This window comes from Bos taurus, chromosome 13 (assembly GCF_002263795.3).
Source record: "Bos taurus isolate L1 Dominette 01449 registration number 42190680 breed Hereford chromosome 13, ARS-UCD2.0, whole genome shotgun sequence".
In the NCBI taxonomy this organism is placed as follows: Eukaryota; Metazoa; Chordata; class Mammalia; order Artiodactyla; family Bovidae; genus Bos; species Bos taurus.
The window spans coordinates 52664104-52681986 of NC_037340.1; the positions used below are offsets into that span (position 1 = coordinate 52664104).

The window sequence follows — 17883 nt, forward strand, 5'->3', positions numbered from 1 at the left end:
ATGAAATTTACAAGCTTCATAAGTGATATGTAAATTTTATATGTACAGGCTTACTCAGAAATACATGTATGACACAAATATACAATCCCACATCACTCTACCTAACCCTCCAAACTGGATGTAATTATTTGGTATTAGGTTAATCATGTTTCCATTATGGCTTGTAATTGCAATAATCTTTTATTTTTTGTCTGGCTACTGATTGTGAAAACTGATAAACGTCTTCTACTATTGTGATTTTTGCTTAATACAATAATTACATCATGATTAGTCAACAGAAAATAGTAGAATTCAGTAGAATTCTAGAATAGAATTCAGTAAAAGTACCATTTAATAGAAAAACCTGTAGTCACTTTTTAAAATCCAGATGCATGTCACAATTATCTTGGAATTTTTTGAAAAATACAAATGCCCGGGTATTGCTCTTTTTCCTTTACAGCTCCAGATGTGTTTCTAATGAGTCAGATCAGATCAGATCAGTCGCTCAGTCGTGTCCTACTCTTTGCGACCCCATGAATCGCAGCACGCCAGGCCTCCCTGTCCATCACCAACTCCCAGAGTTCACTCAGACTCATGTCCATCGAGTCAGTGATGCCATCCAGCCATCTCATCCTCTGTCATCCCCTTCTCCTGTTGCCCCCAATCCCTTCCAGCATCAGAGTCTTTTTCAATGAATCAACTCTTCGCATGAGGTGGCCAAAGTACTGGAGTTTCAGTTTTAGCATCATTCCTTCCAAAGAAATCCCAGGGCTGATCTCCTTCAGAATGAACTGGTTGGATCTCCTTGCAGTCCAAGGTACTCTCAAGAGTCTAATGAGTAGCCATGTTTAAAAACAAGTGGACTATATGATTATTTTTTCTTTTATCTAGTTTGTTTCACTTTTTCTATTTCATATTTGGTGCTCCCATTTCTTTTAGTTTATGTTTTCCAATTTCTCTCTATTTTTTTTTTTGACATTCTTTCTCAAGACTTTACCAAGCATAGTAGAAAAGCTTTTGTATACATAAATATATATATATTAATAGTATGTATAATATATACATATTTAGAAAACTTGCGAATTTTTGCCTAAATAAAAAATTTGACATTTTGATTCCACTTGTTTAACTTAGTCTGAATAGAATGCTAGACTTCTAATTTATATTCACTTAAAATTCTGAAATACTTCCATGTATTTTGGCATCCAGAAAAAAAGTCTAAAAAGTTTATTATCTTAGTGATTAAAAAAATTTGAATTAGGCTTGACACTTCTAATTCAGTTCTGAATATATAAAGAAATATTATGTTGCCAAAAAACAAGAAAATTATCATGTGATACAGTATTATTAACTGAAGTACAGATTTTGTCCAAATCTCAAAAATACAAAAAAAATTTATGGAAATTCAAAATGTAAAAAAATTAAAATATTAATTTTCTTTTTTATGTCTTTACCTGAATGGTCATATTTTCTGTAATGCATTGGAAATACATTTTGTGTGTGTGTGTTAGGACATTTTAGTAAAGGTTATTATTGAAAAAAGTCATGGGACTGGATGGATCATGGGATTGACTGATAAATTCATTCATTCAAATATTTATTAAGCCCTTGTTTTGTGCTAAGCAGTGACGTTCTTCTAGGCATTACAGCAATAAACAATGCACAAAGAAAAATTCATATCCTTTGAACTCACATTCTAATGCGGAGGGATAATAAAATAACACACATATAGTATGTTAGCAATCAGTGTTAAGGAGAAAGGTGTTAATAAAACAGGGATTGGGTGGGAAGGTTTCAGTTTTAGAAAAGGACGGCCAGGAAAGCCCTCAGTGGGAAAACATTACTTGAGCTTAATTCATGAAGGTGAGTTAGCATTCTAAGCAGAGGCAACAGAACATGCAAAGGTGCTGAGCAGAAGCAGGTCGAGTAAGTTCACGGAAAAGCAGGGACTGTGGCTGTAGACAAGAGATTAAAGTGAAAGTCTTTCAGTGGTGTCTGACTCTGCGACTCCATGGACTGATGCAGTCCATGGAATTCTCCAGGCCAGAATATCGGACTGAGTAGCCCATCCCTTCTCCAGGGGATCTTCCCGACCCAGGAATCAAACAGGGGTCTCCTGCATTACAGGCAGATTCTTTACCAGCTGAACTACCAAGAAAGTCCTGTAGACAAGAGAGCCGGGATAAAGTGCCGGGAGATGAGGACCGAAAGTTAACGGGCTGGGACGCGGGAGAATGGGTAGTGAGGGTGAAGAGGAGCAGCTCTAGTACGGACTGAAGCTAGGAAACTGTCCAACAAAGAGGATCCGAAGATAGCACCGCCCAAAGCTCCGCCCTGCTCTAAGCTCATAACTCAGCGCCTCGGCCGGAACTCAAGGGCCAACTCCGGGACCGGAAGCAGCTTTCTACCCGACCCCATTTTGCCCGCGGTTGTATTTCCGGTAGCGGCGGCGGGAAGCGAGTTACTCGCGGGCTTCTAGGCCTCCGAGGAGGCGAATCCGGCGGGAATCCGAGCCATCAGAACCGCCACCATGGTGAGGAGGCGCAGACCAGCAGCACGGGAGCTCCTGAGTCTCTTGGGGGGTGGGGATCGTGATTAACCGGGAAGGAGGTCATGGGTTGGCCCCTCAGGGGGTGAAGGCCCGGGCCTCGGCGCCTCCGTCTGGGTAGGAAAGACTCACACCGTCGTCCCTCGGTGGACTGGGCGGTGGGGGAGCGGGGGTGGCGAGAAGGCTGGAAATAAGGGACCGAGGCTAGAGTCGCTTGGTGCGCGCGAGGGTAGCGCTGGGGCTCTCCAAGCCTCTGTGGCCTTAGTGCTTGGGATCCCATAGGCGCTGAGTAAACTTTGCGGCATATATGTGTGTGGGGGCTTCTGAGCGGGCACTAGCGCCGTAAAAGGACTGATTAAGACCCGGTGAGAGGCTCAGACTTGGGAAGGGTGAGGGTCCGAGGAGTTGCGGAAAGACGTGGAACGACTTGTGGCCGGAAACAGTCTTGATTCTGGTAGATGGGGAGGAGGGAACGGAGGATGAGTGAAGGGAGGAAAAGTTCAACTCTTTTGTTCAGCATACATTTATGCTTGAGTATGCCAGACTTTTCAGGCCCTGGGGCTACACAATGAAGTGTTTCCTTTCTTCACCGCGTTCACTCTTATTTGGAGACACGGGTAACATAATTCGGAGTGGTAATTCAGCGTTAAGTAAAAGTAACGGCGGGGAGCGGGATAAGAATGTTTTCTAGACTTGGTGATCCCTGTCAGAGTCCTAGAAGACGCAGGCTTTCCCCCAGCGAAAATGGGAGAGAATGGTATAGATTCGAAGGACTGCAAGGCCAAGCGTGAAGGGTAGCATTGTTGAAAGTTCTTAGAGGGAAAGGGAAGAATGGGGGTGGGAGGAATTGGCGGGAATCTGATTATTAAAGGCTTTACATGCTATTTAATTTTGTTGGTGGTAAGGGATGCCATTGAAGGATTTTTAACAAGCAAAAGGACACGTACTTACTTGTGTTCAGAAAGATAACTGTTACGTAGCTGTTATATATTGGGTGAACCGGAAGTAGGATGTTGTTTAGAGAGCTGGTTAGAAGAATAGGCACTGGATTCAGGCTGACTAGCTTTCAGCACAGCTTAACCTCTTACAGCCTCTTGACCTTATCTGTAAAGTCTGATTTTAAGGATTAAATGAGATAAGTAGTGTTTGTGGCAGTGCCTGCCAGTGAGCGCCCAGTGCGAATTAGCTGTAGAAGACAAATGGAGCAGTAAATGTTACTGTAACGGTTCAGACCCGAGTGGTTAGAAGCTGTGATTACAGTTTGGTTAAAATGGTCATGTAAAAGAAACTGCACCACATAACTTGAGTCTCCAGGGTGACAGGAGTCAAGATTCTGATCCATGCATTTGTAGGTTCAGAAAACCTGTGTTTGTCCAACCTCACAGAGATGAGTAGCAAGCATAGTGCCTGGTACCTCAAAGGCTCTTGGATGAGTTAGGACTGGTCAGACTGATGGGAGGCTGATATAACAAATGCCAGGTTGTTTATTCATAGAAATGTAACTGCCAAGGGCACTTGACAGTCCTCTTCTGAGGTCTATATACTCTATTTTAGCACAACTACATTTGAAGCCAGGCTGTGAAGCAGAAAAGGTTGTTGGGTTAAGGAGTATGGCAGCATATATATTCTCATTATGTGTTCAAACTCATTAGCACTCTGACTACTAGGAAGTTTTAACGTTTCTAAATGTAGTCTTGGAGACACACTAACAAATCACTGATTTGGGGGTTCCATTCTCTTCTAAGCTGATCATCTCCTTTCTGATAACAGGCTCTTCACTGATTGGGTTCTTAGTGCCAGTCTCATTCCAGCTCTTTTACTCAGTCTTTTTTTTTTTTTTTTAAACTCAGTCTTTTTAATGGGATGTTGGTGTTCCACAGCACCGGAGTCACCTGTAATCTGCACAGTGGCAGATGGCCACTAATCTCTAATATGCATGGGTGTCAGTAGTTTGGAGCCATCTTACCCTCTCACTTCTGAAACATATACAACATTCAGTCCAGTTCAGTCCCTCAGTCGTGTCCAACTCTTTGACCCCATGGACTGCAGCACACCAGGCCTCCCTGTCCATTACCAACTCCCGGAGTTTACTCAAACTCATGTCCATTGAGTTGGTGATGCCATGCAACTATCTCATCCTCTGTCGTCCCCTTCTCCCACCTTTAATCTTTCCCAGCGTCAGGGTCTTTTCCAAGGAGTCAGTTCTTCACATCGGGTGGCCAAAGTATTGGAGTTTCAGCTTCAGCATCAGTCCTTCCAATGAATATTCAGGACTGATTTCCTTTAGGATGGACTGACTGCTTGGATCTCCTTGCTGTCCAAGGGACTCTCGAGTCTTTTCCGACACCACAGTACAAAAGCATCAATTCTTTGGCACTCAGCTTTCTTTATAGTCCAACTCTCACATCCATACATGACTACAGCATAGACAAAGATATACAATATAGACAAAGGCAATTGTTATATAAAAAAGATGATTTTACGGGAAGGGGGACTAACAGGTCAGGTTTGAAAACAGGTGAGAGAATTCCTAGGAAATGGCTGTGGTTGAAAGATAGAATACTTAGAAAGACAAACAGAAAAGAAGGCTGCAGCAGAAGTTTTAAGGAAAGACAACAGTTTTGTGGGTCCAAAGGAGCTGAGTCTCATTCCTGCTGATTTCTCCTTGCAGACTGTGGGCAAGAGCAGCAAGATGCTGCAGCACATTGACTACAGGATGAGGTGTATCCTGCAAGATGGCCGTATCTTCATTGGCACCTTTAAAGCTTTTGACAAGCATATGAATTTGATCCTCTGTGACTGTGATGAGTTCAGGAAGATCAAGTAAGGAGTGGGCTGTTGGGGAGGGGTTGAGTGGATGGGGAGTGGATTGGGTGGGTGGGGCAAGTGATAGGTGGTGACTAGCTGGCTGGTTCCTCTCAGTTTGCTCTCCTGTTTTACAGGGCAGATTAAAATGGAGAGTTTCTTAAATCTCTTTCCTTAGTCTTGCTCTTTATTTCTAGCAGAGTACAAGTTGTAAGGAGGGCTTCCAGGCTTTTTATTTCTCTGATTTTGTGTGCCCCTGGGTACTGGGGTAAAGGGCTCTCATGTTCTCCCCACAGGTGTGTAAGGGGGGAGAGCTTGATTTTCTGGCCTCATTGCCTATTTGTAAAGCTGTAGCCTAAAGGGCTCTCACAGTGCAGCCTGGTCTGAAACTGCTTTAAGAAGCCTCTGACCCTCTTCAGGGTAAGTGCTCAACTCCCCTTGTGGGTTTGGGGCCAGTGATTTTTGTTGTCATTTATAGAAACAATTGGAGAATACAATCCCATAATTTGTTAGATGATTCCCTTGTCTTAGGACTCACAGATCTTAAGCTTCTAGCCTAGTAAAAGATGTGGTCTAGTGCTTCATTCTGTTTTACAGTCAAGGCATCTTGAGGCCCAAAGAAGTTATGTAATTTCCTTGACCATCCAGCTCTCTTTTGCCACTGGAGTGTCCATAGTGTGTTGCCAGTGGCTGTTAATTCCCTTCGATTCTTTTTGGGACTTTTGTTTTCTTTGTGGCATGAGGTCAAGAAGGATAGGACAGAAAATGGTAGTGATGGCTGAGTGCCAGGTGCACATTAGAGAGTGGCCAACATTTTTGAATGAGACTAACTTTATTCTGGTAATGAAAATGTGCCCATTAGAAATATTTTTTAAAAGTACATAGAAGTATATGAGAAAAAACTTAAGATACCCATAAAGGATTTTTTTTTAAATTGTGAAAGGGCAGTACATGCTTTTTTTAAAAAATAAGAACTATAGATAAGTTTTTAAAAAGGAAAAAATGACCACCCACAGAAAATTTATATAAAAATCATTAAAATGAAACCTTTAAGTAATTTTTAAAAATCAAGGTGTTTTGTATTTCCTTTAATTTTAGGATATTGGCTTTGACTTTCCTTTCCCTATCTTGTTGCAATTACTTTTTCCCAGTCTTATCTCGTTTATATTTTGCTCATCCTTTTCTGCTCGTGGGTATTTGGAGATTCGTTTTTGTTCTTTGAGGATAGAAGTGTAATTTCTATGTAGCTAATCTCAACCTTTTCCTTTATGGCTTCTATTTCTAATGGGAGGTGAGAGACAGAGTTATAGTTCTGTGGGGTTGAATTAATACTAGAAGGATACTGCATGCAAGTAGAGTGAATGGGATTCAGTTGACTTGAGGAATTGTTTTGACTGTCTTCCTGACATTGTTAAAGCCTTAAGCTGAAGGAAGAAAAAGGGTAATGGCAACAAAGAGTTGACTGAGGAAAGGCTCTCATGGTGGCTTTGTGAGTGAGCCAGGGCTGGGCTTTCTTGAATCTTGTCCTGTCTCTCGGTCTGTGCATTCTCGTGGCATGGGACACAACCATCTGATGGGGGGAGGTTACAAGTTTAGCCTGTCAGTAGATTTAGTGTAAAACAAGTCTTTGAGGGCCCCTAGGTAGGTGAATATGAACTTTACCCTTTTTCTAATGCTTTTTTTGTTTTGTTTTGTTTCTTCTCCTAAACCTGTCTTTAGACCAAAGAACTCAAAACAAGCAGAGAGAGAAGAGAAGCGAGTCCTCGGTCTTGTGCTACTTCGAGGGGAGAACCTGGTCTCAATGACAGTAGAGGGACCACCTCCAAAAGACGTAAGTCAGAACTGAGAGCCAGTGCAAGGCCAGGAACCTTGTGCAAGGGAGGTGCCACCCTGAGCTGGGCCCTGTGTGGGGTTCTCTGTTTCATTGCAGTACTCACAGGTATCTTCTGGTTTCTGTTTCCCTTATACAGATAATAAACCAGAATCTTAAAGAGGTTACTTTGCAAGTCAGAAGTAAGGAGCTAGGATTTGAGGGTTTGTAACTTTAAATCCCTCTTTTCTTAGTTGATGTACATAGTCAATAGAAGAGGCACTTAAGGCCTCCTGGGTCAGTTCTTAATGTGATGACAGTCTGCTGCTGCTGCTAAGTCGCTTCAGTCGTGTCCAACTCTGTGCGACCCCATAGACGGCAGCCCACCAGGCTCCCCTGTCCCTGGGATTTTCCAGGCAAGAACACTGGAGTGGCTTGCCATTTCCTTCCCCAATGCATGGAAGTTGGACCATAAAAAATTGTAACTCCAAACAATAGAATACATGTATATTTTTTGTAAAGTTGTGGAATAATAGTTAATATTTAATTAAGCATCTGCTATTTGCCAAGCCCTTCAGTATTTAATCCATGTAACAGTCTTTTGAGATAGATTATTCCCACTTTATAGATAATGCAAATTGAAGTTTAGTAACTTGCACAAGGTGGCACAGCTGGAAAGTAGTGAAACTGTCATTTGATTCCAAGCAGTAAGGCAATGGCACCCCACTCCAGTACTCTTGCCTGGAAAATCCCATGGACGGAGGAGCCTGGTGGGCTGCAGTCCATGGGGTCGCTAAGGGTCGGACATGACTGAGCGACTTCACTTTCACTTTTCACTTTCATGCATTGGAGAAGGCACTGGCAACCCACTCCAGTGTTCTTGCCTGGAGAATCCCAGGGACAGGGGAGCCTGGTGGGCTGCTGTCTCTGGGGTCGCACAGAGTTGGACACGACTGAAGTGACTTAGCAGCAGCAGCAGCAGTATTGGTTCATTAACATCAGCCTCCCTTTAGAAATAGAAGAGGCTTTAGAGAATCTAACCAAATTTGTTTTCCCTTTTTTGTTTTTAAGATATTGTTTGTTAAAGGAATAATCTTGTTACCTTGTTTTAATTTTTGTCCATATATATATGTTGGGTTTTTTTTTTTTACTTGTAATAAGTATGTATCAGTCTGCTTTTTAACTTAACATTGTAAACATTTTTCCAAAGTTGCTGTATTCAAAAGTCATGTTAAAGATACTTTCAAGTGAGTGCAGAGTAGTTTATCCTAGTTCTTTCCTTCTGTTTAGACTCTTATATACAAAGGATGTTACCGTGTTTCTGATTCAAGGCCTATGGACCTATTCATAGCTTTGGTATCTATTTCCAGTAGAATTTGCTACTCTAATGTAGCCAATTGTAAACCTTCAGGACCACAACCAGTTTTGTTAAAACCTCTTCATTGGCAGATAAGGAAGCAGTACTAGAATGGTGGGATTACTTGCCCACTATCCCCACTATCACCCACCAAGTGAGAATCAGAGCTGGGACTGGACCTCATATCTCTTTGTCAGGTCAAAACTCTGATCTAACATAGACACCCTTTTGGGTGGAGGCTTAGCTGTTTGTTTATTTAATTTTCATAAGAATGCATATTGGTTGAGTTGTGTGTGCTTCTCTTGACTTAAAACTCTTAAGTTCTTTTAGCCTGCTAGGCATATAATCTTGGATGGAGGAGGAGTGGTGTTAACAGGAATGGATAGTGTTTATAAGAAGGTGTTTTGATGCCCTGTAAATCTGAGGGGTTCTCTTGGCAGTGATATTCCAAAGTGTACTTCTTATTCTCTAGGCCACAAGTGTATTAACATATATTTATTTTTCAGACTGGCATTGCCCGAGTGCCACTTGCTGGAGCTGCTGGGGGCCCAGGGATTGGCAGAGCTGCTGGTAGAGGAATCCCAGCTGGGGTTCCTATGCCTCAGGCTCCTGCAGGACTTGCTGGGCCAGTCCGTGGGGTTGGTGGTCCATCCCAACAGGTGAGGAGTTGGAGGAAGGGGCACCACCTTCTGTAATTAAAGGATAGAGTGAAGATCTGAGTCCAGAATGACCAACTAGGCTGTGATTGTCAAGCTATCAGTATTTCACTGTGCTTCATACACGGTTGGAGAGTCAAGCAAAAAGGAAAGCTTGCTATTATGCATTATTTTGATGCTGTAAGAGATGCATGAAAAGTTTTTGACCAACTGTATTAAAGTATTTCCGTGACAACATTTGAAATCTTGACCCTTGCACAATATGGGTGTTAGGAATGCCAACTCTGCAGGTGAAAATTTGTATATAACTTTACAGTTGGCTCATTATGTCCATGGATTCAAGCCAAGAATGTGCACAGTATTGTAGTATGTATTTAGGGAGAAGAATGCCTATAAGTGAACCCTGGCAGATTAAAACCATGTTCAAGGATCAGCTGTACTATAGCTTTTACAACCTATTGTCAGGCCTGTTTGAGCATGCAAATGCCTTATCTAATTTGGATTGGGCATCCTTAACTTAGGCCTGGAAAACAGGAATTGAACTTAAGATCACGCTTGATCTCCTCTGGCATAATAGGTTTTGATAGGAAGTCTGATGCTTTGAGTTGTAGCTCAGTGGATTTGGTGTCTGCTGTTTCTTTACCAAGTTGGAGAGGAGAGAGGGGTACTGTATTGCACTGTACTGTTCTGCCTAACTTCTTTCCTGTGTCTTCCTAGGTGATGACCCCACAAGGAAGAGGTACTGTTGCAGCAGCTGCAGCTGCAGCCACAGCCAGTATTGCAGGGGCCCCAACCCAGTACCCACCTGGCCGTGCAGGTCCTCCACCACCCATGGGCCGAGGGGCACCCCCTCCAGGTGAGGAGCCCAGGAGGAGTCCATTGTTAATTGATAGAAGATGCCTTAGCTGGATTTATGATGAGACATACCCTTGACTGAAACTAATGACGAGTTTGTGTAATTAAGCAGGATTACTCTGAGATCCAGCTTGGTTGACTGACTTTGGAACTAGCCAGACTAGAGCTCTATCTCTGTCTCAAGTCCTAGTGCTAGGAAGGACTGGAAGGGTGGAATGGTCCCTCTGTCTTAGAATGTGGTGAACAGTTTTGTACGTTTCCTGCTATCTTTTGTACTTTTCCTGCTATGATGGACACTTGGGCTGTATTCTTGGGATTTTTCTCTTGCAGGCATGATGGGCCCACCTCCTGGTATGAGGCCTCCCATGGGTCCCCCAATGGGGATCCCACCTGGACGAGGAACTCCTATGGGCATGCCGCCACCGGGGATGCGGCCTCCTCCCCCAGGGATGCGAGGTAAGTGCCTGTAGCAGTGGCCTTGATTCCCTAGGGCTAGGTTGGGTTAGGAATTGGAGAGAAGGTTGGATTTTGATCATACCTTCTTGGCTTTTATGCCTTAAGTTTAGGGAAGTGAACACTTAGAGGACAGCTTTGTTCAGAAAGGAAAGAGGGAGCAAGCATTTCTTAAATGGACCTTACCTCCCTCTTAGAATAGTGAGAACCTCCCTGTACACAGTACTTCCAGTATCTAAGGCAGTATTCTCTGGTCACTGTAAAATAGTGCATTTTGTTGCATGACCAAGAAAGGTCTTAGGCCCTTTGGTTTGGGAGTGGCTATTAATTAAGGAGGGACTCTGGGCTTTGCTGTACTATTTATTATGGATTATCTGTTTAACTCCAGTTTGAGAAATGCTGATGCAGATCAGTTCTTTTGTTTTGTAGGCGAGAAACAGGCCCATAGAGAGCTCATTGTCCAGGCCAGTGTTCTTTTCATGAAGCCATAATGGCCTATAAGTTAACCCGTGGCCAAACTGGCTGATCACTGTATTTATAGTTTTCCATTACTGAGCTTTGTAAGCTTAGGAGCCCATGGCCCCAGAGAAGTACCCCTCTGAGCATTTGGTAACTGCCGGGTGTGGGAGGCTGGGGTAGGGTGGGGATTTGAGTTGCAGATCAGGCACTGACTAAACTTCTTACTCTTACTTCAGGCCTTCTTTGACCTTGGCCACAGAGTTATGGAAGTAGCTCCACAGAGGCTTGGGCCCGATTCTCCAGGGCCACGTTACCACACCTGTTTGTTTGTTAAGCCGTTGTTCGCGGAGTCTCACCGGATTGTCTGGTTTCCCTTACAGGGCCCCCTCCCCCGGGAATGCGCCCACCAAGGCCCTAGGCTCATCTTGGCCCTCCTCAGCTCCCTGCCTGTTTCCCGTAAGGCTGTACATAGTCCTTTTACTTCCTTGTGGCCTGTGACACTAGTTTATAATAAACTCTTTAAGAGAATATTACAAATGCACCTAGTATGTTTGTTTATTTTCAGAAAAACTGTTGATGTATTGGGTGCTTGATAAGAATCAAGAAGGGTTGCCTTGGAAAAACTAGCCCTAATCCTGTTTCCTTAGCCCTAATCCTTAGCTGTTTCCCTTGTAAAATACTGTATTTATTTGCAGGGATGCACAGTCTCATTCAAGAGAATTACAAAATTGAACTGTAAGCAGACATTTTCACCTGTTATACTGGCAAAAATCATCTTGTTAACTTTAATACTGTATTGGTGAGGGTTGTGAATTGGTATATCCTCTTTGGGGGCACTAATCAAGATAACTTCTTAAGCAGCACTTTATTTTCTTTAGAAACTAAATTTACAATTCCATCTTAAAGTTGAAAGTTGGCAACAAGTCTTTTACAATTTAGGATCTTTCTCCATAGCCTCTCTAAAGATCTTAATTCCTAAACTACTCCATGAGCTCTGAAATGGTGTTCCCCACACCGTTCTGGAAGTTTTCACATCTTAATGTGAGATCTGACACCTGTTGTTAACGAAGGGAACTGTTAAAAGCTGTCTTCCTCTTGGCTAACGCAGTCCACCAGCAATGTTAACAATTAATTTACTATTTAAAAACAAAACTACTCAAGCATTGCTTGGAACTGTTACGCTGGGAATCCTTTCCAGAAAATTCACTCCCTGAGAGAAAAGAGAGATCCTAACCAGTTGCTTCTACGGACGATCACCCTAGTTTGGTGCATGTAACGGAATGTCCTTTGAAGTATAACTCAAAAGGTCAGGAATCCTTGGTCATCCTGACAAACCTAATGGCATTTACATACACGATATATCTAAAACTGATCCTAGATCAAGTATTGCAACCATAATCCCAAATAATTCCATTATTTAGCACATGAAGTTCCTGCTGAGTTGCCAGAACTAGCTAGAAGCAAAGAGTGATGGTTCATCATCTTTTACAAGTAAGGAAAAAGCAAGAAGGAAAGGAAACTTCTCCTTCCTAAATTTGTCAAATTGATGGCTATCTTCATGTCTTTGATATGATTGAGAGTCCTCAATTTCCTGATCTGAGGAGTCCATTTTCAAAGTTACTGTCAAGATCAAGAAGCACTTTCAGGTTTTTCTTTGCCATGGCCCAAGAACTCCAGTCTTTCAATAGGAATCTTCTCCTTCATTGCTTTCTAAACACACTGCTGGTAGCACTTGAAGAGGCCAGTGCATGGATCCCTGGAGCCATTCCCCTTGAGGAAATTACTGGCAAACCAGTGATTGAACCACTGGTTGTATTCAGCTTTCAAGGTGGTGCAAGCCTCCCCTACATTGTTCACGATGTCAGTGTCTGTGGTGGTTGAGCAGTGCTTTATCATTTTTCTATAATAAACTATGAAGCAAATACTGAGACATCTCTGATCCAGTGGCTAAGAATCCACCTTCCAAAGCAGGGGACAATTCCTGGTTGGAGAACTAAAATCCCATAGGCCTTGGAGCAACTAAGCCCGTGTGCCTCAACTACTGAGCCTGCACACTCTAGAGCCTGCATGCCACAAGAGAAGCCTGTGCACTGCCAAGAAGACCCATCGCAGCCAAAATACAAAAAGTGTGAAGCAAGTAATAAAAATGAAATGAATCCTATTGGAAGAGGAACAGTTTTGGTATAACTTTCTCCTGGGGTCATATGCATGTATATAATCTGATTTTTTGAGTTGTGGGGTATCAATTTCTTCCACCCAAAGTCTGTTCGATAGGTCACTAAACAGTACTCTATTAGTACATCAAGCTTAAAAAGGCTACAGAAATAAAGTGAATACTCTAAAATTACTGCATGGGATGGAGGACCATCCTAAATGTAAAAGAACTTAGTGGAAAAGGAGAGACTACCGTTGTAGAATGAAGGTGTTTGTCCAGGGAAATAAAAGTGGTTCAGTATAAAAACAGTCAAATGTAACAAGTTAATAGGACAAGGAAAAAGCTGTATGGTCATCTCAGTAAGAAGACATTGGATAAAATTATAACAGGAATAGAAGGGAAATTTATAAACATGATACAGGTGTGTGTGTGTGTGTGTGTGTTTTAATGAAAAGCCCACAGCTAACATAATGAAAGGTTGAAAACTTTACCCTTAAGATCAGAAATAAGTGTCCCCACTTCAACCACTGCTATTTAAAATTATACTGGAAGGTCTACCCAGAGTAATTAAGAAGGAAAAAGCCAAATTGGAAAGGAAGATTGTATTCTTCCTTTATGTGGAAATTCTGTATGTGGAAAATCACAAAGAATACATAAGAAAGCTCCTAGATGTGATAATTGAATTCAACAAAATTGCAAGTTAGGAGAGTGCAATTGTATTTCTATATACTATCTATAGTCTGAAAAAAGGTCCATTTACAACAGCATCCAAGAGAATAATATACTTAGGAATCAATTTAACCAAGGTTGTGGAAGATTTGTATGCTGACAAGAACATCCTGAAAGAAAAAATGGAAATACCTACCATATTCATGAATTGAAAGACAGTATTAAAATGGCTGTATTTCCCAAAGAAATATAGATTATATGCAATCTAACAAAATTCCAAGAGATCTTTTTGCAGAAATGAAGCTCATCCTCAAATTCTATGAAGCTGCAAGGGACACTGAATAGCAAGAACAATCTTGATATCTCACTTCTTAATTTCAAAACTTAACTACAAAGCTTGAGTAATCAAAACTCTGGTACTGGCATAAGGATAGATACAGACCAGTGGAATAGAATTGAGAACCCAGAAATAAGCCGTTGCATATTTGACCGTGAAAGTGTCAACACCTTTCACTGGGAAAAGGGTAGTCTGTTGGACAAGTGGTCCTAAGACAATCGCAAAACCACATAGAAAAGAATGAAGTTGGTCACCTGCCTCACTTCATATATCACTCATTAACAAAATGGATTAACAGTTTATAAGAACTAAAACTAAATTGCCAGAAGAAAACAAGTCTTGATGACCTGGGGTTGCATTCTTATCAGATCAGATCAGATCAGTCGCTCAGTCTTATATTTGACACTAAAAGCTCAAGGAAAAAACAAAAAAAATGGATTTCATCAAATTTAGAAATTGCATCAAAGGACATTATCAAAAATGTGAAAATGTAGCTTACAGAATGGAAGAAAATATTTGCAAAGCATATATCTGATTTGTGTTTAAAATCCAGACTACTAATTTTATATAAAGAACTTTCAAAACTATAGATAAACAGCCCAATTAAGTCAACAAAGGAATACACATTTCTTCAAAGAAGATACACAAATGGGCAACACATGAAAAACTTCATCATTGGTCATGAAAGAAATTCAAATCAAACCCACAATGAGATATCACTTCAACCCACTAGGACGACTTTAATGGGGGAAAAAAGCTGGCAAGGATCTGGAGAAATACTGCATTACTGGTAAGAATGTAAAATGTTGCAGTGACTATGTAAAATGATTTGACTGTTCCTCAAAAAGATAAACAGAATTACCATATGATTCTACTCTTAAGTATGTATCCAAGAGAAATGAAAATATATGTCTACACAGAAACTTGTATAGGAATGTTTATAGTAGAATTCATAACAGGCAAAAGGTGGGAACAGCCCAACTGTTGCATCAGTGGATTAATTGATAGGTAAATTGTGGGCTGTACATTCAATGGAATATTACTCAGCCATAAAAGGAATGAAATATTGATTCTGCTACTATTTGGATGAGCCTTGAGAATATTCTGCTAAGTAAAAGAAACTGATCTCAGAGAGACAACAGGGAGCAGCCCTGAAGAGGGATCTTACTTCCCTGCCCAGGAATTGAACATGGGTAGCTTGGAGAAGGGGCTTCCCAGGCGGCACTAGTGGTGAAGAACCCATCTGCCAGTGCGGGAGACATAAAGAGATGCGGGTTCAATCCCCTGGAGGAGGCATGGCAGCCCACTCCAGTATTCTTGCTTGGAGAATCCCATGGACAGAGGAGTCTGGTGGGCTACAGTCCATGGGGTTGCAAAGAATCGGACATGACTGAGTGATTTAGCACACACCCACGAAGCCTGGATGAAAACCAGGAATCCTAGCTACTAGACCACCAGGGCCTAGAGGTTGGAAGCAAAGTTTCCCTCTTACCCTTTTGAAAGGATTTTTCAAAGAGGCAGAAACTGAAAACATGTGTGAAGTTTATTATTTGAGACAGCATGAGATGTGGGAGAGCACAACAGAGAAACAGTTTGTTTATTTAAGACAGGTGAACGAATCTAGAGCATGTTATACAGAGTGAAGTAAGAAAAATAATGTATTAACACATACAGAATCTAGAAAAATGATATTGATGAAGCTATTTGCAAGGAAAGAATGAAGATGCAGGTGTAGAGAATGGACTTGTGGATGCAGTGGGGGAGGGAAAGGGGGACAGAGAAAGCAGCATCAGCATATATATGTATACTATCAGGTGTAAGATGGATACTAGTGAGAAGTTGCTGTGTAGTGCAGGGAGCCTATTCGGGTGCTCTGTGATGACCTGGAGGGATGGGATGGGGTGGGGGGGGGTGCGGGGAGAAGGGAAGGGTTGTGTGTATAATTATGGCTGATTTTGAGTTGTATGGCAGAAACCAACACAGCATTGTAAAAATTTTTTAAAAAGTTATATATACTGTATGGCATTAAAAAAAAGATACTGCAAAAATAAATAAATAAATAAACACTGAAGCAAGCCAGAGATACACAGCTAGAGAGAAAGAGTATGGGCACCCTCTACTGAGGCAGGACACAGATTAGAGGTGATTTGTTGTTCAGTCGATCAGTCATGTCCAACTCTAACCCCATGGACTGCCGCACACCAGCTTCATCTCCTGGAGCTTGCTCAAACTCATGTCCACTGAGTCAGTGATGCCATTTAACCATCTTGTCCTTTGTTGTCCCCTTCTGCCTTCAACCTTTCCCAGCATCAGGGTCTTTTCTAATGAGTCAGCTCTTCACATCAGGTGGCCAAAATATTGGAGCTTCAACTTCAGCATCAGTCCTTCCAATGAATATTCAGGGTTGATTTCCTTTAGGATTGACTGGTTTGATCTTGCTATCCAAGGGACTCTCAAGAGTCTTCTCCAACACCACAGTTCAAAAGCATCAATTCTTTGGCGCTCAGCCTTTATGGTTCAACTGTCTATGGTTCAAGTCATCCATACATGACTACTGGAAAAACAATAGCTTTGATTATACAGACCTTTGTTGGCAAAGTAATATCTCTGCTCCTTAATAGACTGTCTAGGTTTGTCATAGCTTTTCTTCCAAGGAGCATTTTTAATTTCATGGCTGCAGTCACCACTGCAGTGATTTTGGAGTCCAAGAAAATAAAGTCTGTCACTGTTTCCATTGTTTCCCCATCTATTTGCCATGAAGTGATGGGATCAGATGCCATGATCTTCATTTTTTGAATGTTGAGTTTTAAGCTGGCTTTTTCACTCTCTTCTTTCATCTTCATCAACAGGCTGTTTAGTTCCTTTTCACTTTCTGCCATAAGGGGGTGTCATCTGCATATCTGAGGTTATTGATATTTCTCCCGACAATCTTGATTCCAGCTTGTGTTTCTTCCAGCCCAGCATTTCTCATGATGTACTCTGCATAGACATTAAATAAGCAGGATGACAATACAGCCTTGACGTACTCCTTTCCCTATTTGGATCCAATCTGTTGTTCCATGTCTGGTTCTAACTGTTGCTTCTTGACCTGCATACAGCTTTCTCAGGAGACAGGTAAGGTGGTCTGGTATTCCCATCTCTTTAAGAATTTTCCACATTTTGCTGTGATCCACACAAAGAGGTGATTGAAATCACTCATATAGGACAGTCCTTCAGTGTCTTTGTTTACATTTGGCCAATTATCTTGTTTCTTTCTTCACTCCTAACTAGTCCTTGGACTCTCCCCCAGATGCCTATGCAACATTTTTCTAAGATTCCACCACAGAGGCTTGTGGGTACATGTCTACACTTATTATGGGAAGGTGTTGCTCCCTCCCCCAACCCCCCCACTTTTTTAAGCTTTTTTTTTCACTGTCTCTCCCTCCTTAATCCTCCCTCTACTTGTCCTGGTGTTTCTTTCTTTTTTCTTTCTCTTTTTGGCTGTCCTGGGTCTTCATTGCTGCCAGACTTTTCTCTGGTTGGAGTGAGCAGGGGCTGCTCTCCAGTTGCAGTGCACAGGCTTCTCATTGTGGTGGTTTCTCTTGTTGCAGAGCACAGGCTCTAGGGTGCGTGAGCTCAGAGGTGTGGTTCCTAGACTCTAGAGCACAGGCTCAATAGTTGTAGTGCACAGGCCCAGTTGCTCTGTGGCATGTGGGATCATCCTGGATCTGGGATTGACTTGTGTCTCCTGCATTGGCAGGTGTATTCTTTACCATTGAGCCACCAGGATAGCCCTTCTTCCCTTTCTGACCCCCAAGGAG

General features: G+C 42.0%; 1 protein-coding gene and 1 pseudogene across 2 annotated transcripts; one reads left to right on the forward strand and one right to left on the reverse strand.

Annotated features, from left to right (window-relative positions):
* Positions 1 to 2406: 2406 nt before the first annotated feature.
* On the forward strand, positions 2407 to 11463 carry SNRPB (small nuclear ribonucleoprotein polypeptides B and B1). 2 transcript variants are annotated; one of them, XM_010811526.4, is made up of 7 exons: positions 2407 to 2512; positions 5199 to 5350; positions 7052 to 7163; positions 9006 to 9158; positions 9873 to 10011; positions 10341 to 10466; positions 11159 to 11463. In XM_010811526.4, exons 1-7 carry the CDS (start codon positions 2510 to 2512, stop codon positions 11167 to 11169), a joined length of 696 nt encoding a protein of 231 aa, XP_010809828.1. In that variant the 5' UTR covers positions 2407 to 2509; the 3' UTR covers positions 11170 to 11463. The 2 variants fall into 2 exon arrangements, with proteins under 2 accessions (XP_010809828.1, NP_001029903.1); NM_001034731.1 differs by having other exon boundaries at positions 2427 to 2512; positions 11303 to 11448.
* Positions 11464 to 12442: 979 nt separating this feature from the next.
* LOC132346837 (TP53-regulated inhibitor of apoptosis 1-like) lies at positions 12443 to 12818 on the reverse strand (annotated as a pseudogene).
* Between the last annotated feature and the right edge of the window lie 5065 nt (positions 12819 to 17883).